Raw genomic sequence first — 24,948 nt, 5'->3', positions numbered from 1 at the left:
CACTTGCCTGCATGATCCGGGCTCTGGTGATGTCCTCCGGTCAGCTGACATCCCATACTGCACTGGGAACCTGTCAGGTGATGACCGGGCCGCAGTGCAGCATGGGAGACCAGCTGACCGGAGAGAGGACATCACCGGAGCCCCGAACTCCAGTCCCAGGAGTCTGGTAAGTTACTTTTTTTTTTTTTTACTGCATCATGATATAAATATTGTGTCTGTCACAGCTGGTGGTGCAGGACCGGAATGGGTCTCCGCTTCAATCGAAAATCGTTTTTATAGAGGTTACCGTTGAAGGAAATCCATATAAAGTACATGGAAAAACTGACAACATGGGCCGAGTACCGTACAGTTTGGACACAACGAAATGGACTGGGAAAGTCACCATCAAAGTGAGAGCACATAATAATTGTTCCTGTTTCGTCTCTCTGTCGTCTTCCACCCTCATCTCTCAATTCATTATTCCTTTTATATTGTATCAAATCTCAACAACTTTTTGCTCTTCATATATTTCTCCTGTCCTATCATCATTTTTATAACTGTTACCCTAATATCTCTCTCTCTCTCTCTTTCTCTCATATTACCTTCTCTTTATATTTTCTTAACTCTCTTCTCCTACTCCTTTTTCTGTTCCCTTACGAACTTTTTATCTCTTTCTTCCCATCTTATCACTCTTCCTCTAGTCTCATTGTCCTCTCTGTGATCGCTTACTCTCCCTGTGCCCTTACCCTTCCTCACTTTCAGGTCTATAAATGTACAACATGAAGTGGCTACTAAAAGAGATCACTATTTATTGCATCACATCGATGCGATATATAGTGATTCATGTACACTTACCACTCCGGCGTCTTTGGTCGCTGTCTGGCCCCTCCGCGATCCCTGGACGCAGTGAGAAGACAGACATATCGGGAGCTTGATATGCCTGCTCCTCACTGTGCATGCCCCGGCATCCAAGAGCAGCAGGTCAGACCTGCTGCAATGGACGCTGGGAAAAGGGGGCAGAGCCAGCACCGGGTAGGCAGCAGGGAAGTATGCAGCTTCCCTGCTCTGTTCGGCTTGCAGTACAGATAACGCCATCCTCAGATAGCGAATCTGTACCGCAGGAGTGGAACGGAAAGCTCAGCTTCAGTAGTATGGTGATGCGATACAGCCATGGAGCGGGGGTGCTGCTGGAGAAGTAATACACTACTCCATGGTAAACTAGCTCCATGAATAACACAAAGCAGCAAAGAGCCCTGATTTCAGCTAAACAGGGCTCTTCTCTACTTCATTTATAGGCCCCTTTGTTTTCATTATCTTTTTCCCAGCTTCCCTTCACCACCCTCCATCTCCCTCTCTCTATTTGGGGAAGATGTAGTTGCTCATAACAACCTGTGACAAAACTAGGGGTGTGCACCGGCCACTTTTCGTGTTTTGTGTTTTGGTTTTGGATCTGGATCTTTCTTCGTGTTTTGGATCTGGATTGGTTTTGCTAAAACCACCCTTCCGTGTTTTGGGTTCTGGGTTTTGTGTTTTGGATCTGTATTTTTTTTTAAAAAAGCATAAAAACAGCTAAAATCACAGAATTTGTGTGTTTTTCTGCTCCTATGCTATTATTAACCTCAATAACCTTAATTTCCACTCATTTCCAGTCTATTCTGAACACCTCACAATAGTGTTTTTATATCCAAAAGGTTGCACCGAGGTAGCTGGATGACTATGCTAAGAGATACGAGTGGGCGGCACAAACACGTGGTCCATCTAGGAGTGACACTGCAGTGGCAGACAGGATGGCAGTTTGAAAAACTATGCCCCAAACAGTACATAATTCAAAGAAAAAAAAGAGGTGCAAGATGGAATTGTCCTCCCACCCACCCTTATGTTGTATAAACAGGACATGCACACTTTAACAAACCAAACATTTCAGCGCCAGGGTCTGCCACACGACTGTGGCTGAAATGATTGGTTCGTTTGGGCCCCCACAAAACAAGCTGGCAATTAATCTGTCCCTGCACAAACTGGCTCTACGGAGGCAAGATGTCATCCTCATCCTCCGATTCCTCACCCTCTTCAGTGTTGTGTACATCCTCATCCTCACAGAGTATTAATTCGTCCCCGCTGGAATCCACAACCACAGGTCCCTCTGTACGTTCTGGAGGCTGGTCTCCCTGGAAGAGTTGATAATTCATTTTATGAACATCATCTTCTCCACATTTTGTGGAAGCAACCTCCTACGCCTTTTGCTGACAAGGTTCCCGGCTGCACTAAACACTCTTTCGGAGTACTCACTGGAGGGGGGGCAACTCAGGTAAAATAGAGCCGGTTTGTACAGGGACCTCCAAATTGCTTCTTTTTCCTGCCAGTACAGGTACGGACTGTCTGACATGCCTACTTGGATGCTGTCACCGATGTAATCCTTTAACAGACAGACGCACGCTTGTCGCTGCTGCTTTAAGGATGCAGGTGCAGCTACAGCCCACACATTTCACAAAGACAGAAAAAAAAAGAAGAATTTTTTAATTGTTTGTGGAGCGCACTTTGAGGGTTACACCACCCTTTAACAGACAGACGCACGCTTGTCGCTGCTGCTTTGAGGATGCAAGTGCGGCTACAGCTCACACATTTCACAAAGACAGAAAAAAAAAAGAATTTTTTTATTGTTTGTGGAGCGCCCTTTTGAGGAGTTACACCACCCTTTAACAGACAGACGCACGCTTGTCGCTGCTGCTTTGAGGATGCAGGTGGAATCTAGACGGGATTTGGAACCGGGGACACACTACCTCCATCAATTGTCTAAATCCCACTGCACTAATGGCGGATACCGGACCCACGTCTAACACCAAGGCCTCAGTTATACGTTTTGCTTCAGGATGACTGCTGTCGTACTTCATCCTCATCGCTAGGGACTGTTGGAGGGTCAATTGTTTAGTAAAAGTGGTGGTGTTCCTACTTCCTCTCTGGGATGATGAACAACTCCCAGCAGCAGCAATAGCACTAGGAGGAAGTGGTTCTTGATCTTTCCCTATTTTATTTTTATCAGAGAAAGTTTGGTCCTCCATTTATGTTATATTGATATATACGTGCGGCTAAAGCGCACACAAACACAGAAAATATTTTTTTATTTTTGCTGGAGAGTAGTGCACTTTGTGGGTTACACCACCCTTTAAGAAATGAGCCAGCCTGCTCTTTACTTATGGGACACAGGCGCACGCTTGGCGCTGCTCCTTTGTTGATGCACGTGCAGCCACAGTGCACACAAGTCACAAACACAGAAAATATTTTTTTTTTTAGTTTGGACTGGAGTGTACTTTGGGGGTTACAGCACCCTTTAACGGTCAAGCCAGCCAGCCCTTTACTTATGACACAGGCGCACGCTTGGCACTACTTTGTTGATGCACGTGCGGCTACTGCGCACACAATTCACAAACACAGAAAATATTTTTTTATTTGATTTGGAGTGTACTTTGGGGGTTACAGCACCCTTTAACGGTCAAGCCAGCCGGCCCTTTACTTATGACACAGGCGCACGCTTGGCACTACTTTGTTGATGCACGTGCGGCTACTGCGCACACAATTCACAAACACAGAAAAAATATTTTGTTATTTGGTTTGGACTGGAGTGTACTTTGGGGGTTACAGCACCCTTTAACGGTCAAGCCAGCCGGCCCTTTACTTAAGACACAGGCGCACGCTTGGCACTACTTTGTTGATGCACGTGCGGCTACTGCGCACACAATTCACAAACACAGAAAATATTTTGTTATTTGGTTTGGAGTGTACTTTGGGGGTTACAGCACCCTTTAACGGTCAAGCCAGCCGGCCCTTTACTTATGACACAGGAGCACGCTTGGCACTACTTTGTTGATGCACGTGCGGCTACTGCGCACACAATTCACAAACACAGAAAATATATATTTTTTTGGTTTGGACTGGAGTGTACTTTGGGGGTTACAGCACCCTTTAACGGTCAAGCCAGCCGGCCCTTTACTTATGACACAGGCGCACGCTTGGCACTACTTTGTTGATGCACGTGCGGCTACTGCGCACACAATTCACAAACACAGAAATTTTTTTTTATTTGGTTTGGACTGGAGTGTACTTTGGGGGTTACAGCACCCTTTAGCGGTCAAGCCAGCCGGCCCTTTACTTATGACACAGGCGCACGCTTGGCACTACTTTGTTGATGCATGTGCGGCTACTACGCACACAATTCACAAACACAGAAAATATTTTGTTATTTGGTTTGGAGTGTACTTTGGGGGTTACAGCACCCTTTAACGGTCAAGCCAGCTGGCCCTTTACTTATGACACAGGAGCACGCTTGGCACTACTTTGTTGATGCACGTGCGGCTACTGCGCACACAATTCACAAACACAGAAAATATATATTTTTTTGGTTTGGACTGGAGTGTACTTTGGGGGTTACAGCACCCTTTAACGGTCAAGCCAGCCGGCCCTTTACTTATGACACAGGCGCACGCTTGGCACTACTTTGTTGATGCACGTGCGGCTACTGCGCACACAATTCACAAACACAGAAAATATTTTTTTGGGGGGTTTGGACTGGAGTATACTTTGGGGGTTACAGCACCCTTTAACGGTCAAGCCAGCCGGCCCTTTACTTATGACACAGGCGCACGCTTGGCACTACTTTGTTGATGCACGTGCGGCTACTGCGCACACAATTCACAAACACAGAAAATAATTTTTTGGGGGGTTTGGACTGGAGTGTACTTTGGGGGTTACAGCACCCTTTAACGGTCAAGCCTGCTGGCCCTTTATTTATGACACAGGCACACGCTTGGCACTACTTTGTTGATGTACGTGCGGCTACTGCGCACACAATTCACAAACACAGAAAAAATATAATTTTTTTAGCACTTGGGGGGAGCACCCCTGATGGACAGAGCACCCCCTGGACAACACTACAGCACCCCTTTAGGACTGGGACACTGCACAGGACTTTGGAGTGGACACAGCCCCTATGGAGAACTGACTGCACAACACAGTCCACCCAGCCCCTATGGACTTTGAAGTAGTGGACACAGCCCCTATTAACAGCAGCACAGCACAACACAGCCAGCCCCTATGGACTTTGAAGTAGTGGACAACAGCAGCACAGCGCAGCACAGCACAACACTACTCTGCACTACACTACACTATACTACACAGCCCAGCCAGCCCCAACTCCCACCCTCCCTCTTCACTGTCCACAGCCGAGTGAGAAAATGGCGCCAACGCGGGTACCTTATATAGGTTCCAAAACCCGCGAGACCCGGAAGGCGGGATGATGACGTTTTGCCTCGATTTCAGATCCGAGTCAGGCGGGAAAAGTCGAGCCTGACTCGGATCGGCCTCGGATCGGGGGGGCTCGGGGGGGTTCGGATTTCAGAAATCCGAACCCGCTCACCCCTAGACAAAACCAGTTGAATATGTCCCACTTCCCACCAGAGTGCCTGCCCTAGCACACATTATAACTATCCACGTTCAATATATGTTTTTTTAATTTCCCATAGCCTGTCTTAGCTTCAATAATGGTAATATATGAGATTGTATAAATATAAGAAAAGCGCTTACCTCAATCAAGGAATCAGATGCACATGCAGCAGTAAAAAGAGGTATTTCTCAGCCTCCCAAACAACTAAAGAAATGGCATACTGCGCTAAGGTACCCTACTGAGATACTAATACAGTCACATATAGAAATTTCTCCAGGTTTTAATACAATAACCACATTATTATCAAGTAGCAGGTTTTACAGGAGATTACTTACCATAGATTGTAGCGTCTTCTCTCTGCAAAACTCAATAGAGTCTGATCAACGTGGGAACTGTCAGTAGCCGGAGCCAACCAGCGGCCGCTCTACAGTTAGCGGCCGCTGATTGGCTGGTGGGACGTGCAAACCCCGTGAAGTCCCGTCAGCTGGCATTCGTGAGGTATCAGTATGTGTGGCAAAACACATACAGATAGTGGGTCCATGGTTTGGGTAAGTCGTTTTTTCCCCCAAATCCCGGGGATGCTGCGGAGACCAGCGCCAGGATGAAGGTGAGTATAGATTATTTTTTGCAGGGCCAGTCATTATGGATTCGTCATGGGACAAGTGGACAGACTGGCTGGCATAAGTAAGTATGTGTGAGTGGGTAGGAGTATGCAATAAAGTTATACTTGTTACGGTGTGTGCGTTTTTACAGGAGAGTTTTCCCATCTCATGAGAGTTTAGAAACTCTCTGCTTGGTAAATTCCCGAATCCTATCTTCAATAGTGAAAAGGTTCTCGAGTTTTGCCGATGGTGAATTGAAGAGAGTTTTCTAACTCTCCAGTATTTTCCCGTAGCAGAGGAGATCTGTCTCCCGAGTTTGACTTAGTAAATTTGAGAGTGGGAAATAATGACCAAACTCTCCAGAGTTTGCAGACTCTCCCAAACTCTCCTTTTAGTAAATTTACCCCTAAGCTTGTTCTTCTAGAAACACGCTGTTTTATGTGTCCAGTGCTATTATCATATGTATCCAAAACAGCAGCTCAGCTTTCCACAAAGCATATAGAAAAGGTGCATACGATCTACTTCAAAAGGAAAACATGTATTTGCACGTTACTCACACAGCCAATGTGAAAGGATGTCAGTTATACATACAGAGCACCTCTTTCTTGTCACCTCCATTGCATGGAGCCTGTGCGGGTACTAGCAGTCCAATGCTGATTATTGCCTCTTATCAGGGGCATATCTATAATGGGTGCAGGGTGTTCCAGGGGGGCCCCGCACCGCACACCCTGCACCCATAATATTACTTATTTCTCCGGAGTCCCGCGTCGGTGCGGGGTCCGGTGCTGTAAAACTACTGGAAAATTGCCGCGGCGGCCATTTTCCCGTTGTTTGCGCATGCGCAGTACAGGGAAAATGGCCGCCGCGGCCCTTTTTCCGGTGACCTGTGCATTCATTATAGACTCTGGGCACACTCTAGTGCCCAGAGTCTATAACTCTGGCACTGGCCGCGCACAGCTCAGTGCGCTGCCGGCCGCCCGGCGGAGAGGAGGGGGCCCGTGTCGTAGGCTGCACACGGGCCCCCACCTCTCTAGAAACGCCCCTGCCTCTTATTAGCAGCTCCAGGCGGCATTGGCGAGGCGGCTCACCCGCTTGTCAGGAATGCTCTGTATTGCAGTGCGATCGTGTCTCCCGCAGGCCGCCGGTCCCTTGCAACCGCAATGGTCGTCTTTAGTTGTAATGAGCAAAGGACCGCAGTCAGCGTGGAGTGTGGACGGAGATCGGAGATTGTGTTATGTTATCTGTCACACTGCAGGTGCAATACTCAGCCCTAGCCATTCCTATTGTTTACTTATGCCGAAGGAACAAATCTATGTGTGTTCCAGATCTGTAGAATCCATACATCAATAATGAAATCATTAGGTCACGTAGACCAGACTATTGTGTAACAGAAGCTACTGTATCTTTGTTTACCTAAACCACAGGAGATCTAGCTAGGTGTAGTGTCCCCCTTCTGTCCTACATCAAGCCAGTGAAGCAGGGCCACTGCCTTGCTGAGATTCGCCCACTCCAGGGAGATGACACTCTGCCAGGGATTCGTTGTGGGAATTATCGTGTGGAACTGTTGTATTGTATTATTGAAGTATGCCGTGTTGTTTATCCCCCATTCTGTTCAATAAACCACCACTGATTTTCACCTGCTACAGTACCGTGCCTGGGTGATCTGCAACTTTATATCCCATTCTCCTCTCACTCTGGGCTCTATTTACTACAATCCGCATTTGTAATGCAGATTGTAAGCAATATCACAGGGATTTACTACAAATCCCTTGCAGGGACAGAGCTTGCGAGAAAGCTCTGTCCCTGCGAATCCCCTCCGGAGCCTTATCACGGTATTTTCACAAAAAAATACTGTGACAAGTGCCCCGCGCATGTGTCGACTGGCCGCCGCTGCTACCCTCCCTGTCGCCAAACCCCACCCCCGTCGCTAAGCCCCGCCCCCCGCGATCGCAGACTCCCCTCCCTTAATTGCAGTTAGCGGGCCTCCGGTGATGTCCTCTGTTGCTCGGATCAGCTGATATCCCATACTGCACTGCGACCCTGTCAGGTGACGACCGGCCCCCAGTGCAGCATGGGAGACCAGCTGACCTTAGGGAGGACATCACCGGAGCCTCGAACTCCGGTCCTTGGATTCAGGTAAGTTTTTTTTTTTTTTACTTTGTGTTTGTCACTTTTTTTTGCAGTGTATCAGCGTGTGGTCTGTTTAGACCACACGCTGATTACTGGGGCCGACTCCGGGCTCTCCTCTGCACGTTAGAGCGGAGCAGGAGACCGGTAACTGGGGGAGACCCTGGATAACGCCACCTCCAGGTGACATTATTATCACAGGGCTATCCCCGGTATTTTTTCACATTTTATTTCTAGTAACTTTGGCCAGATCACATTTCCCATTACAATTATGGGAAATGCAATCTGCTTACTAAAAATAAGTGATACTTAGGGGTTGGAGTAGAATTTTACGAATTCTACTCCAATTGCCCTTTAGTAACTGTAGGTGATACTAAAATAATGTGAAAAGGGTGTGTCTCCTTTCTCCTCCCTTTTTCTCCTCCCTTTTTGTAGGCGGGCCGGGGGGCTGGTTTCCAAAACGGAGGCGTTCCTTAAGGAACGCCTGCCGTTTTGTGGGCGGCCGCACTGACATCATCAGTGATGTCAGTGGGGAGCTTCCTGCTCCATCAGAGCAGAAAGCTCCCTGGGGCTTGCGGCTGCCGAGACCCAACCTTAGGGTCTGGTCGCAAGAACCGATTGTCGCGATGGTGATCACCATCGCGACCATCAACCTGGTCGGTCGCTAAGCTGTGAGTGGTAACCCACAGCTTAGCTAGCGACCAGGAGGCCGCACCAAAAAAAAGAAGCGCCTGCCCTCATTCAGAGAGAGCGATCGCTTCTTATGACCGCCTCTGAATGAGGTCCTCTGTCCCCTTTCTCCTCTCTCCCTTCTCTCACTCTGGGCTCTATTTATTAACATTATTTTTACTAAAATAAAGTGAAAAAGGGTGTTCAGGGGGTCGCGGGGGGTCCCCGATCGTGGGGGGAGGGGTTTAGTGCCGGGGGTGGAGCTTAGCGCCGGGGGTAGCGGCGGGCGGTCGGCGCATGCTTGGGCACTTTGTCACGGTATTTTTTGCAAAAATACCGTGACTAGTGTGTGGAGGGGATTTGCAGGGACAGAGCTTTCTCGCAAGCTCTGTCCCTGCAAAGGATTTGTAGTAAATCCCTGTGATATTGCCTGAATTCGCAATGCGAATTCAGTCGATAATATCACACTACAATCTGCATTCAATATGCGGATTGTAGTAAATAGAGCCCTCTGTCCTGTTACTCCTCTCTTTTCTCCTCTCACTCTCTGTTCTCTTAATCTTCTCTTTTTCTCCTCTCACTCCCTGTGCCTGATTCTGACCCGCTCGTGAGGCTGTACGCTCGCAGGGCTGTACGCTCGCAAGTGGGTCGACGGTGCCGAAGTGCGCATGACGGAGGGAGCTCCGTCATGCGCATGCGCGAGACCCGGCGAACGACGGGGAATCCGTCGCTCGGGGTCTCGCACCAAAGGGGGCGTGCTGTCGATGGTGAGTGTCAGCACGCCCACTTTGGTGGGCGTTCCGGGGGTGTGGCTGCCAGATGGAGGCGTTCCCATGGGAACGCCTACCGTCTGGGTCCGGCCCCACTGACATCACTAGTGATGTCAGTGGGAGTGATTTTGGCTCTGATAGAGCCAAAATCACTCTAGGGCTTGCGGCAGCGAGACCCTACTGCAGGGTCTCCTCGCAAGCCCGTTGGTCGCGATGGTCTTGACCATCACGACCATCATCATGGACGCTCGCTATAGCTGTGGGTGGTAACCCACTGCTATGCGAGAGTCCAAGAGGCCGCTCCATTTTTAGGAAGGAGGGCCCTGATTCAGAGCGAGCGCTCTGGTCAGAGCGTCCGGCTCTGAATCAGGCCCTCTGTCCCCTTACTCCTCTCTCCCTTCTCCTCTCACTCTCTAGGGGTCATTCAGACCCGGTCGCAAGCACCGATGTGCTCGCAACCGGGTCGATGGGTAGCCCTGCGCATGCGCAACAGCCGCACTGCGCGTGCGCAAGCCCCGGAGCGAGAGAGAAACTCTCTCGCTCCGGAGCTCGCTACAAAAGGGGTGGCTGTCGATGTTGATCGACAGCTCGCCCCTTTTTGTAGGCGGGCCGGGGGGCTGGTTTCCAAAACGGAGGCGTTCCTTAAGGAACGCCTGCCGTTTTGTGGGCGGCCGCACTGACATCATCAGTGATGTCAGTGGGGAGCTTCCTGCTCCATCAGAGCAGAAAGCTCCCTGGGGCTTGCGGCTGCCGAGACCCAACCTTAGGGTCTGGTCGCAAGAACCGATTGTCGCGATGGTGATCACCATCGCGACCATCAACCTGGTCGGTCGCTAAGCTGTGGGTGGTAACCCACAGCTTAGCTAGCGACCAGGAGGCCGCACCAAAAAAAAGAAGCGCCTGCCCTCATTCAGAGAGAGCGATCGCTTCTTATGACCGCCTCTGAATGAGGTCCTCTGTCCCCTTTCTCCTCTCTCCCTTCTCTCACTCTGGGCTCTATTTATTAACATTATTTTGATTAAAATAAAGTGAAAAAGCGTGTTTTGTGTTTTCACACCCTTTTCACATTATTTTAGTATCACCTATAGTTATTACAGGGCAATTGGAGTAGAATTCGTAAAATTCTACTCCAACCCCTAAGTATCACTTATTTTTAGTAATCAGATCGCATTTCCCATAATTGTAATGGGAAATGTGATCCAACCAGAGTTACTAAAAATAAAATGTGAAAAAATACCGGGGGAAGCCCTGTGATAATATCCAGGGTCTCCCCCGGTTACCGGCTTTCTGCCCTGCTCTAACGGGGAGAGCAGAGCCGGGAGTCAGTCCCAGTAATCAGCTGTGTGGTCTAAACAGACCGCAAGCTGATCTCTGCTAAAAAAAAAAAGTGAAAAAAAAAATTTACTTACCTGACTCCATGGACCGGTGGTCGGGCCTCCGGTGATGTTCTCCCTGAAGACCGGGCCGCAGTAAACTATGGGAGACCAGCTGACCGGAGGGGAGACATCTCCGGAGTTCCGATTACCAGTCCCTGGAGTCAGGTAAGTAAAAAAAAAATTTTGACAATTTTTTTTCTTTTTTTTACAGTAATCAGCTTGCTGTCTGTTTAGACCACACAGCTGATTACTTGGACCGCCTCCCGGCTCTGCTCTCACCGTTAGAGCAGAGCAGGAGTCCGGTAACCGGGGGAGACCCTGGATAATGCCACCTCCAGGTGGCGTTATTATCATAGGGCCTCCCTAGGTATTTTTATCACATTTTATTTTTAGTAACTTTAGTCGGATCACATTTCCCATTACAATTATGGGAAATGCGATCTGATTACTAAAAATACAGACCACACGCTGATACACTGCAAAAAAAAAACTTACCTGACTCCAGGGACCAGTATGAGATGTCAGCTGACCGGAGGACATGGAGGACATCACCGGATCATGCAGGTAAGTGTAATTAAGGGAGAGGGGAGGTCGCGGGGTAGGAGGGGGGTCCGCGGTCGTGGAGGCGGGGCTTAACAATGGGGGCGGGGCTTAGCAGCAGAGGACAGTCGGCGCATGCACGGGGCACTTGTCACAGTATTTTTTTGAGAAAATACCGTGACTAGTGTGCGGAGTTGATTTGCAGGGACAGAGCTTTCTCGCAAGCTCTGTCCCTGCAAGGGATTTGTAGTAAATCCCTGTGATAGTGCCTGAATTCGCAAAGCGAATTCACTGGGTAATATCACACTACAATCTGCATTCAATATGCGGATTGTAGTAAATAGAGCCCTCTGTCCCCTTACTCCCTTTCTCCTCACTCTCTATCCCATTACAGCTTTCTCCCTTCTCCTATCACTGTCTGTCCCATTACTACTCTCTCTCCCTTCTCCTCTCGCTCTCTGGGCCTGATTCAGACCCGCTCGCAAGCGCATAGCGCTCGCAATCGGGTCGATGGTGGCCCAGTGAGCACGCACGAGCCCCGGAGCGAGTGCAAAAAGCACTCGCTCCGTTGCTCACTACAAAAGGGGCGGCTGTCGATGTTGATCGACAGCTCTCTCCATCCCTCAACTCTCTGTGGCCATACTCCACTCACTATCTTCCCCATTACTCCTCCCTCTTTGTCTTCTCTCACTCTCTGGGCTGTATTTACTACAATCCACATTGGTAATGTAGATTGTAGTGTGATATTACCGACTGAATTCACATTGCGAATTCAGGCAATATCACAGGGATTTACTACAAATCCCTTGCAGGGACAGAGCTTGCGAGAAAGCTCTGTCCCTGCGAATCCCATCCGCCCACTAGTCACAGTATTTTTGCAAAAAAAATACTGTGACAAGCGCCCCGCGCATGCGCCGACCGACCGTCGCTGCTACCTCCCCGGCGCTAAGCCATGTCCCTTTGTTAAGCCCCGCCCCCTGCGACCGCGTGCTCCCCCCCCCCCGAGAGAGGTCCTCTCTCTGGTACTCTGGTTAGCTAGTCTCCAGGCTCCTTCACTGTGACCCCAGTCAGCTGCTCAGCTAACCAGGGTCACAGGGCAGGAACCTACAGACCAGCTCACCGGTGAGCTGACAAGTGATGTCAGTGGGAGTGCTCTCAGCTCTGATAGAGCCGAAAGCACGCCAGGGCTTGTGGCAACAAGACCCTACCACAAGGGTCTCGCCACAAGCCTGATGGTCGCGATGGTCTTGACCATCGCGACCATCTTCCTGGCTGCTTGCTATAGCTGTGGGTGGTCACCCACAGCTATACGAGCGGCCAGGAGGCCGCTCTCTATAAATTAAGAAGGACGGCCCTGATTCAGAGCGAGTGCTCTGTCAGAGCATCCGGCTCTGAATCAGGGCCTCTGTCCCTGCATGCGATTTTTGATACATCCTTGTGTTGTATCTGAGATGCAGAATGTGATAAATACGCCCCTACAGTATAACTTTTTCTGCCTCCCGTCTCTCTGTTTCCTTACTTTGCTCTCTCTCTGCCTTGTCAGTATTTTCTATATCTCCCTGTCTCCTCTCTCCTTCCTGTTCACTCTGTTTGTCCCCTTACTCCTCTCTCTCGGGTGATAAGGACGATTATTGCAGCTATAGAAAATCTATTGTAGTTACAATTTATTAGTAAATACAGTATAGCCAGTGCAGATGTGTACTTACCTTACTGCTTACCCAGGCAAGTCTTGGAGATATGCGCTTGTGTGAACCAGCTGCAGTGGTAAGCTAGCAGGCTAATTGAAAAAAAAACAAAAATAAATATTAAAAACTTAGGCCCTCATTCAGAGCCGTACGCTCTGAGCAGAGCGCACGCTCTGAATGAGGGCCGGGCTCCATTTTCATGGAGCGTCCTCCTGGACGCTCGTATAGCTGTGGGTCACCACCCACAGGCTATACGAGCGTGCATTGTGATGGTCGCGATGGTCGAGACCATCGCGACCATCGAATTTGCGAGCCAGAGCCTGCGGTTGAGGTTTTCAACCACAAGCTCCGGAGTGATTTTGGCTCTATCAGAGCCAAAATCACTCCCACTGACATCACTAGTGATGTCAGTGGGCCGGCTTCTGACGGGAGGCGTTCCCGTGGGAACGCCCCCGTCAGGGAGGCACGCCCCCGGCACGCCCACCAAAGGGGGCGTGCTGTCAATCAACATTGACAGCACGCCCCCTTTGATCGGACACAACGAGCGAAGGACTTTCCTTCGCTCGTCGCGTCTGGCGCATGCGCACGACGGAGCTCCCTCCGTCGTGCGCATGCTCAGTCCATAACATCGACCCACTTGCGAGCGGACAGCGCTCGCGAGTGGGTCTGAATCAGGCCCTTAATTTGAAAAAATAAATATTTTCATGCAGTCTTTTTGTGTGGAAAGAAAATTGTGTCATTGAAATAATAAAGCATTTGTTAAATATAGTTTTTTTTCTTTTTTTTTTAAATCACCATTGTAGTCTGGTGACGGAAGCAGCAGTGCTCTCTGTTCTCCCCTCTCATCGTTTCTCCCTCTGTTTTTTTTCTCCCTCCCTCCTTCGCTCTGTCTCTCTTTTATTCTTTTTGTTCCCTGACTCTATGTTGTCTCTTTTTTTTTTGCATAAACTCACGTCTAACACTTTATTCCTCCACTTTTGTCAACTCCGTCACCCTCCCCATTTTCAGGGCTTTGTGGGTAATCTTTTCAGCACCGGACCTGTGGATCCAGTGTATACAGATGCAGTCCAAGAAGTGAATGCTTATTACAGTGAGGCCAAGAGCTTTCTACAACTGGGCCCCATCTTTGGAATCATTCCCTGCAAGAGCAAAGTGAACATAGATGTGGTGTATGACATAGACCCCCAAGACCTTGATAAGGATGACCTATTTGTGAAGTTCTATTATATAGTAAGGCTCACATTCATACCTTGTTTCTGCAGGTCTGTGTGTATACATTAAGGTTGGCCATCGACAATTGGTGGCTTAGCAATCATTAATGGTCAGAGGCCAATGGCGAGTGGTCTCACCGTTGATGATGAGCGACCGATGGTATTATATTGATGGCTGAGCCCAATGGTGAAACACAAATGCATTTTGCGCTTGCGTCGACTGCACATGTGTAAAACACAAACCAAAGGCTCAACAGTGATGGTTTCCTTCTGATGGTTTAAAAGCATCGACCATTGATGATGGACCCATCGATGTCCACCACAGTTTGTTCAAGTCCACAGCTGATAGTTGCAATGGGCCAGATTCACAGATAGGCTAAGTTGCTGACAATTTCTGTTGATGCCACAACCGGTGGGCTTCCTAAAGCGGCGCCCACAGGCTGTGGCTCTAATTCTCCGCTTGTGCAAATATCAGACATTAGAAAAGCCCTATGTTTGCTCATAATGTCCAACAGTACATGGCTGCCACTGCCAGTGGAAATACATAGTTCAACACAGCCCCTGACACCGGCACGCCCCCTGCCGATAGACACCCACCCAGTCACAACCCAGGTATGCCTATCAAAATTGCATGGATCGCCATGCTATTCTGATCTGCAACCCTTTAGTTGGAAACCATCAGGACGCATGCACAGAATTAAAACGTGTGGCACTGATGGTGGTACGCTTACAACCGCCTGTAGAGTTGCTGTCCTCGAGCATTGAAAGTGAGAATCTCAGAGCTTGCAGAGCCCATCATGTATGCTAGTGCACAAGTGTTTGTATATTACTGCCGCTGCCACTCCGCAAACATTTGTAGCTGCGCATGTCTTGGTGTGCACCCCCGAATCAGGCCCTTAGCACAGAAAATAAAATGTTTTCAAAAAAGCTCATAGCGAGGTGGTAGCTGATAAAAGGAAGACATTTATAGAAGCGCTGTATAAAATGTATACTAGATTAGTTGTAAGTGGAACAAGTTGCAGCAAGCGACATAAAATTGCCTATCTGTAAACGCATCCAACCCTTTCTTTTCTAGGTTATTGGCAAGGGTGGAATTCTAGTTCATGGAAGCAAAACAATTATCTTATTCCAAAAGACCTGTAAGTGCAAACAATAACTCAATACACTGTTACATTACAATGCCGCACTAGGGGAGAGTCTAGTGCTTTGCAATATAGGAGCAGAAAATATGTACAGTATGTATAATCGTGTAACGTCACCAGTGCCATCCTATGTGTGGGGCATTTTCCGTTATAGATAATTTATATAAGGACCAGTGGAGGCTCAGAGGTGGGGCTGCAGCACAGTCCAAAATTCAAATAGGGGAACTAGACCAACTGCCACTGAGTCCCGCTCTGCCATCTTTGTGTAACACCCCGGGGTTGTCGGGTGTATGTAGGTTAGGGATAGGTATCACAGCTGTAAGGTGGCTTACTGACAAACCCTTTCCCTTTAGTTAAACGAAAAATATGATACACCCGTGCTCCAAATGCAATTCGGAGTGCAGCTTAAACGTGTGACCTACACACATCACAGAAGAAACATACACAAGAAAAACAAGATTTAAGGTATATGAGGTATATGTACAAGGAAACCAATTCAATTCCCTTTCTAATAAAAAGAAATTCTTAAATCATAAATAGTCACAGATGATGGATATATTCCTTTTTGCAGTCTCTCCCTTTCCCTTTAGTATTTTCCCCGTACCTTAGGCCTGATTCAGCATGGAACGCTATTCTGTTTATACGCACGCAGCGCAGTTGCTAATATCAGCGGTGATATGGAAATGTTTGCATTCACATTGCGGTCGCAGCATGACATAAGGACGCCCACTTCCCCTTACTCACATCCGTTTACTAGGGCAACATAGCGAAACAATCGGTAACACCGAGTAACATCGGACACATAGGCACACTTCCACAAGCCCTGGCCTTATTCAGATATTGCTGCCAGCCACGCACGCTATCAGTGCTATGGCAGCTTATGGCTACACAGTGGATCATTTATGCACACCCCTGCAATGCTGTTGAAACGCACTGGCACGCCCCTACGTTCATCCGACCCCCCCCTGTCACCACCCACAAACGCCACTTCATGTCAATCACTCTGCTCTGGGTCTGCGTAGCCTCTGCAAACTCAGTTCCCACCGCAATTGCTAGTTTGCGCACACAGACTGCGTTGCATGCGCAGTACGCAACAATCGACCGATTGCGTGCATATAAGCAACTGCGTTCCTTGCTGAATCAGGCCCTTTGTTTGATGTGACCCGGGCAGAGAGGTAAGGAAGATTGATACGTACACAGTAATTTAATCAACGGCAGCCTCCGTGGAGAGAGAGCGTTTATTACTACTAAAACTCAGGGGCAAACGCAGGATTTTTAGGGGGGGTTTCCGTTTCTTATATATATATAGTGAGACATACGCAGCACACACAACATATACACACAACATACACACACAAAACATACACACACACATACACAACATGGGTACTCAGAAACCCCCCCCTGCGTGCGCTAGTGAAACTTCACAAGGTTATCTGGTTTAATTCAACAAGACAATATGAAAACAGTGCAATGGGCATAATCCATTCTACAGCTCACATTACAAAGGAGCGCTCAATCTGTACTCTGGTCTAATTCTACAAGAAGAATCAATTAATTAAAATCAAGACTTTACGTAATATGCGTATCAATACCCAATATGCCCTCTGCTTCAAAGGGGCAACAATCAAAAACATGGCAGTTTAAATCGATTAATAGCATACCTCCCAACTGTCCCACTATTCAGGTACTGTCCCGCCGTCCCATCCGCGGGCCGCAGTGTCCCAAGGTGGGGGGAAGTTGGGAGAAATCAATTTCAAGTGCTCTTACGCTCAGCTTAGTACAATGTCTCTGTGATCTATGCTGTGACGCAGTGGTCAGTGGGCCTGATTCAGCAAGGATCGCAGTTGTGGAACCGACCAGGAGGGCAGATGTGCCTGCCCTGCGCATGGCGCTGCACACTGGCACTGCTGTTGAAGGAGGACGCGCTGGCCTGGCACCGTAGGCACAAGCCGAAGCATGCTCAGCCCGGCCGGATCCTGGCCGCTTGCGGGGCCAGGAAATCTGTGTCCTACGATGCAGACCCGGCCCTCGGTACTCCCAGGAAATCGGGTTGACACGCTCCCGTTTCCATAAGTGCAGCCCGGCGCCGCCCCCTCCTGGCACCCAAACTGCCATAGCATGTCACACGTGACTCATTCTGCACATGCGCAGAATAGGTCCAGCTCAGATCCACAAATATCGGATATGTACGTAAACCATCGGGTTTACGTCAGGGATGCCAACATTGAAGCTGCCTCTTCCAGGAGGGGGCAGCCAGGCCGGCATAGCAGGGGACAAGGGGCCTGATTCAGACCCACTCGCGAGCGGCTGTACGCTCGCAAGTGGGTCGATGGTCTGCACTGAGCATGCGCACGACGGAGGGAGCTCCGTCGTGCGCATGCGCCAGACACGACGAGCGAAGGACTTTCCTTCGCTCGTTGTGTCCGATCAAAGGGGGCGTGCTGTCAATGTTGATTGACAGCACGCCCCCTTTGGTGGGCGTGCCGGGGGCGTGCCTCCCTGACGGGGGCGTTCCCACGGGAACGCCTCCCGTCAGAAGCCGGCCCACTGACATCACTAGTGATGTCAGTGGGAGTGATTTTGGCTCTGATAGAGCCAAAATCACTCCGGAGCTTGCGGTTGAAAACCTCAACCGCAGGCTCCGGCTCGCAATTTCGATGGTCGCGATGGTCACGACCATCGCGGCCATCAAAATGCACGCTCGTATAGCCTGTGGGTGGTGACCCACAGCTATACGAGCGTCCAGGAGGACGCTCCATGAAAAAGGAGCCCGGCCCTCATGCAGAGCGTGCGCTCTGCTCAGAGCGTACGGCTCTGAATGAGGGCCTAGGTTCGTTATGGGGGGCATGGCCAGGGACATGGCCTGGCATTAGAGGGTGGGGTGGGGGGTGTGACCGTGTTATCGCATCATTGTGACCCCGCCCCCGCTACCCGATGCTGAGATTACCAGCATTGTGTAGCATGGGGCAGGTGCTATTCAGGGCAAATTGCATCATCGCCCACCCCTGCTGTGGGGGTGTGTGCAGGGGGGGGTCAGTCAGGAGTCTTGCCTGTTTTTGTAATCTGCCCCCCGGGAGATGCCTGGAGAGCAGACACAGCTAGCCACTTTGGGGGGTGGGGACAGGTTCCCATGTCATTAGGCCCCGCCCCTATAATGGCAAAATGGCACGAATCACGGGAGCGTGAGGAGGGGGAGGAACTAAATTATACATTCTCTTGTCATATAGCCCTGCCCCCTAGATACGGAGCCGCGATTCACTCCATTTATCACCCCATCTTGCCCACTCCACTAGGAAGTGGGAGGGATGCGGGAGATCTGGATACTCTTCCGTAGGTTAGCAATGGCCATCGGTGGGGTGTCCATCAATATCGATGGTTACCATCCATGAGCCCATCAGTGATTTCCATCGATAACACAAAAACCATCTATGGCGAACCATCGATGGTTTGCACCCCCTTTATGGCCACCGCTCCTGGGGGCACTGCGGGCTAATAAAAAAATGTTGGCGTGGTTTAGCGGCCACCGGGGGGGGCAGGGCTAAGCTCCATCCTGTCAGCGAAGAAAACAAAAAACATCGGCTCCCACTCTTCCATCGATGTTGAAGAACATCGATGTTCGATGGCCATCCCTACCATAGGTGCGGGAGCCTCCCGCAACATCCAGGAGAGTAGGTAAGTATGCAGTGTATCTTTAATAGAGTTTGTACAATTTATGTATGATATTATTATTATTATTATTATTATTATTATTATTATTATTATTATTATATGTTTTAAAGTAGCAGGTTGATTATGTCTTTTAAATGACTGCTACTTCAAAACATCGGGCAGTATCGCACGGGACTCGATACCTGAAGATAGCAGCCTATAAAATATACCCCTATAGCGTGTTACATGCTAATTATGCCCTTCATGGGCTGGCCAGGCTCACTCTGGAATGAAGCATTTGGAGACACCCCCTCTGTAAATCCTGTAATTGCACCAGAATTCTTCATACACTTCTCCTGGGAAATATAGTTGTGTGTCTACATAATCATCTTTAGCAGCCTGTTAATAAGATTGGCAATAATCTAAACTGTAATATACAAAACAACCACTGGATGTCAGTGTTGCTAAAAACAATATCACACATTTTTTTAAACTTTCCAGCACCACAGAGGAATATACTGTACATTTCCTCTGTACTCAGACAATAATGATACTTCATACTTGGCCTTGGTGGTGTAATCCAGAAACATCAGGAAAAATTATTGCATGGTTTCAGGCTTGCTTTACAGAAACATCGCTATTCTGTACCTACCAAGAGTCCAAAATGGAACAATTAGCCCTCACCACTCATCTGACCAAAAATACCCCAACCACATATCACGAGGCCCTACCACTATTGCGACTTAAAATCCGCACTGACTCAGAGTTGTGTGCAAGTCTACTGTAATTACACTTTCACTGCGTGTGGAACTACACCTGGATATTCACCCATACGCACACTTGCCTACCCTCCTGAAAATCGAGTGTCGCTCCTGGCCTCCAAGGAAGGCAGGCAAGCCTCCCGGCAGCTGCTGACCCCTCCTGCCCCCCCTCCCCCCACGATTACATGAGAATCCCCGGCAGCGGCGGGGCCTGTGACGTGATTCACGCCGAATCGCGTTATTTTGGCCCCTTCACAATGCTAGGGGCAATTACGCGATCACGTGGTCACCACCCCCGCGCCGGCCACGCCCCCAATTTTGCCAATCTGGCTGCCCCCTCCCGGAAGGGGCAGCCAGAATGTCGGCATCTCTGCCCATACACAGAGCTGTACACAGCTATGCAATCGCACCGCCCCTATCCACGCGCTTGTACAAATTGCCGCCATATTTATCAGTGCGCACTTCCACCAGCTCTGTACTTGGTGCCTTCTCTTCTGGCCTCCGAAAGTTAGGATTTGATCCCGGCCACTCGGAAGAGTGGGCAAGTCTCCCATAGGCTGCCACTGTACTCTCACCCCCCCCCCACAGCTGCCCACACCCCCTCCGCAGCTGGCCACGCATGATCCAAAATGAGTGGTCAGGGGGTGGGCGATTAGCGATTCGCTCTGATTTGCATCCTTGTAGCCCTGCCCCCCGCTTTACAATGCTTGTGATCTCGGCACGGTATAGCGGCCCCCACTATGATGCGTTCACACCACCCCCTCCTCCGCAATGGCCACCTATGATGCTGCCACGTCCCCTGTTGTGCGGACATGGCTACCCCTCCAGAAAGAGACAACCAGAAAGTCAGCAAGTATGACCTGGTGCAAGAGATCCGTCAGCAAACAGACGACTCTCTGATTTGTATGTTATGCTGATGTTCATGCAGTTGAGTGATTTTTTGCTACTGCGCAATATTATGGAAGGTCCCACTGCACATGCGCGAACTAAGGTTTGCACTGTCTCCGTGATCGCAAGGTCCTGAGCAGACCACTGTGAGCCCTGGGCATTCCTGGGTGGAGTAAAGGAGGTGGTGGAAAAAGAGTTCACCAATGGAGGCCGGCCTGTAGGCGTGTTATGGGAGTGCCAGGGGCATGTCTGCGTTTTCGGCTGCGTTCCCAATCACAGAACTGCAGTCTCAGAGGCCAGCTTCAGAGAAATGGCTGACCCTGGAATCTACGCACCCCAGGATTTGCCCGAAGAGTCGATGTGTGTCCGATGTTTCTTCAATGGTGGTGTGTTCTCCCCCGGAGGTTCTGCGCAGACCGCAGACAGGGGAAGTGGGTGTAGCAGCATTTGCACAGCCTGTTGCACACTTTTTCAGGCATTATCTCCCTCTGTTAGCAGGCATGTTTGTGCAATACATTGTGAGCGCAAATGCAGTTGAGAAGGCAATAGCGTACAACTCTGAATCAGGCCCTCTCTGTGTAAGCCCAATACGCATAGCGCCCCTGACACGTCTTCACTGCTCATACATGCGAGCGCCCCAATGCAAACCAGTTATGCCCAAGCAGCCGCACACGTAGATGCTCGGCTATGGGGCATGCGCAGTGTTTCAATGTTACGATATTCTCTGAAAATTGCTGAAAAGCCGTACAATCAGATGTATATTATATATGTATTATAAATATATCTTTATAGTTATACCTATACAGTACGAGTGTATATGTGTCCTTTTAATACACAAGTTTTAGTTCGAAACAAATCTGCTGGTATGGCGATAAGTTTTACCGTCACTGACACCTAGGCAAGACTTTCACAAAGAGTCGCGTGACATCACTACTCTCCAAATATAAAGGATGACATCCTGTCACTAAGTACAAGAATGTTTTACATATAATCTATATCACATGTGTATGATAGACTGCAACACTAGCTTCTATAAAAATGCCTCTATTTAGTATGTAAAAATGTATTTATTTTAAACGTATAGGGAGGAAGAGAGGGGCTGGCTAGCCGATGTTTTTTTTGTTTTCTGTTTTAACAAAACAGATGTATTTATCTATTCTCATTAGAGAAGATGATTCCTTAAATTAACATGGACAGTAAAAAAATAGTTTTTGGGGGAAATAACAGTCTGCACAAGCCCCTATATGTAGTATGGGGCGTTGTATTACTATCACATTTATTGAAAATGCTAACTCCAGAACCGTAACTTAAATCCAAGAGGTTACTTGTGTCAGACCCAATATGGTGCTTCCCTTCCACCCCCAATATGGTGCTTCCCTTCCACCCCCAATATGGTGCTTCCCTTCCACCCCCAATATGGTGCTTCCCTTCCACCTCCAATATGGTGCTTCCCTTCCACCCCCAATATGGTGCTTCCCTTCCACACCCAATGACTGCCTAGTCAGATGGTTCTCTCCACGCTCCTCCAATGCGTGTTTTTGTCTATCAACAACCCGCATCCGGCAAAAACAAGGAGTGTTTCACTGGACCAGACACTGGGGGAACTGCTGGGATACTGGACTCCATATATATATAAATGGGCCAAAGCACTGTATGAGAGCAGCTGGTAAAGGGATGTCAACCCCTAAATATAGGGAAAAAAAACAGAATAAAATACCAGCGCTATAATACACTTTAAAATAAATATATATGTTTAATACACAATAACACAATAGTCAACAACTATATAGCATATAGGGGTGTGCACCGGCGACTTTTCGTGTTTTGGTTTTGGATCTGGATTGATTTTGCCAAAACCACCCTTCCGTGTTTTGGGTTCTGGGTTTTGTGTTTTGGATCTGTATTTTTTTTAAAAAAAGCATAAAAACAGCTAAAATCACAGAATTTGTGGGTTTTTCTGCTCCTATGCTATTATTAACCTCAATAACCTTAATTTCCACTCATTTCCAGTCTATTCTGAACACCTCACACCTCACAATAGTGTTTTTATGTCCAAAAGGTTGCACCGAGGTAGCTGGATGACTATGCTAAGAGATACGAGTGGGCGGCACAAACACGTGGCCCATCTAGGAGTGACACTGCAGTGGCAGACAGGATGGCAGTTTGAAAAACTGGGCCCCAAACAGTACATAATGCAAAGAAAAAAAAGAGGTGCAAGATGGAATTGTCCTCCCACCCACCCTTATGTTGTATAAACAGGACATGCACACTTTAACAAACCAAACATTTCAGCGCCAGGGTCTGCCACACGACTGTGGCTGAAATGATTGGTTCGTTTGGGCCCCCACAAAACAAGCTGGCAATTAATCTGTCCCTGCACAAACTGGCTCTACGGAGGCAAGATGTCATCCTCATCCTCCGATTCCTCACCCTCTTCAGTGTTGTGTACATCCTCATCCTCACAGAGTATTAATTCGTCCCCGCTGGAATCCACAACCACAGGTCCCTCTGTACGTTCTGGAGGCTGGTCTCCCTGGAAGAGTTGATAATTCATTTTATGAACATCATCTTCTCCACATTTTGTGGAAGCAACCTCCTACGCCTTTCGCTGACAAGGTTCCCGGCTGCACTAAACACTCTTTCGGAGTACACACTGGAGGGGGGGCAACTCAGGTAAAATAGAGCCAGTTTGTACAGGGACCTCCAAATTGCTTCTTTTTCCTGCCAGTACAGGTACGGACTGTCTGACATGCCTACTTGGATGCTGTCACCGATGTAATCCTTTAACAGACAGACGCACGCTTGTCGCTGCTGCTTTGAGGATGCAAGTGCGGCTACAGCCCACACAATTCACAAAGACAGAAAAAAAGAAAAGAATATTTTTATTGTTTGTGGAGCGCACTTTGAGGGTTACACCACCCTTTAACAGACAGACGCACGCTTGTCGCTGCTGCTTTAAGGATGCAGGTGCGGCTACAGCCCACACATTTCACAAAGACAGAAAAAAAAGAAGAATTTTTTTATTGTTTGTGGAGCGCACTTTGAGGGTTACACCACCCTTTAACAGACAGACGCACGCTTGTCGCTGCTGCTTTGAGGATGCAAGTGCGGCTTCTAGACGGGATTTGGAACCGGGGACACACTACCTCCATCAATTGTCTAAATCCCACTGCACTAATGGCATATACTTAGACGCACGTCTAACACCAACATAGCAGTCAAGGCCTCAGTTATACGTTTTGCTTCAGGATGACTGCTGTCGTACTTCATCCTCATCGCTAGGGACTGTTGGAGGGTCAATTGTTTAGTAAAAGTGGTGGTGTTCCTACTTCCTCTCTGGGATGATGAACAACTCCCAGCAGCAGCAACAGCACTAGGAGGAAGTGGTTCTTGATCTTTCCCTATTTTATTTTTATCGGAGAAAGTTTGGTCCTCCATTTATGTTATATTGATATATACGTGCGGCTAAGGCGCACACAAACACAGAAAATATTTTTTTATTTTTGCTGGAGAGTAGTGCACTTTGTGGGTTACACCACCCTTTAAGAAATGAGCCAGCCGGCTCTTTACTTATGGGACACAGGCGCACACTTGGCGCTGCTCCTTTGTTGATGCACGTGCAGCCACAGTGCACACAATTCACAAACACAGAAAATATTTTTTTATTTGGTTTGGAGTGTACTTTGGGGGTTACAGCACCCTTTAACGGTCAAGCCAGCCGGCCCTTTACTTATGACACAGGCGCATGCTTGGCACTACTTTGTTGATGCACGTGCGGCTACTGCGCACACAATTCGCAAACACAGAAAATATTTTTTTATTTAGTTTGGAGTGTACTTTGGGGGTTACAGCACCCTTTAACGGTCAAGCCAGCCGGCCCTTTACTAATGACACAGGCGCACGCTTGGCACTAATTTGTTGATGCACGTGCGGCTACTGCGCACACAATTCACAAACACAGAAAATATTTTTTTATTTGGTTTGGAGTGTACTTTGGGGGTTACAGCACCCTTTAACGGTGAAGCCAGCCGGCCCTTTACTTATGACACAGGCGCATGCTTGGCACTACTTTGTTGATGCACGTGCGGCTACTGCGCACACAATTCACAAACA

At 48.7% G+C, this 24,948-nt stretch overlaps 1 protein-coding gene across 1 annotated transcript in view; it reads left to right on the top strand.

The window, feature by feature from the left end:
• The window catches only part of LOC148477861 (alpha-2-macroglobulin-like protein 1), a 173,707-nt gene that overhangs the window by 56,476 nt on the left and 92,283 nt on the right, over positions 1 to 24,948 (top strand). The window contains exons 11-15 of the mRNA XM_088456079.1: positions 225 to 389; positions 14,191 to 14,412; positions 15,469 to 15,532; positions 19,482 to 19,501; positions 20,075 to 20,093. Of these exons, the coding sequence (XP_088312205.1) occupies positions 225 to 389; positions 14,191 to 14,412; positions 15,469 to 15,532; positions 19,482 to 19,501; positions 20,075 to 20,093 (490 nt within the window). The remainder of the gene's footprint in view (positions 1 to 224; positions 390 to 14,190; positions 14,413 to 15,468; positions 15,533 to 19,481; positions 19,502 to 20,074; positions 20,094 to 24,948) is intronic.

This window comes from Taudactylus pleione, unplaced genomic scaffold (assembly GCF_031769625.1).
Source record: "Taudactylus pleione unplaced genomic scaffold, aTauple2 ptg000685l, whole genome shotgun sequence".
Classification (NCBI taxonomy): Eukaryota; Metazoa; Chordata; class Amphibia; order Anura; family Myobatrachidae; genus Taudactylus; species Taudactylus pleione.
This window is presented reverse-complemented; position numbering and strand designations above follow the sequence as displayed.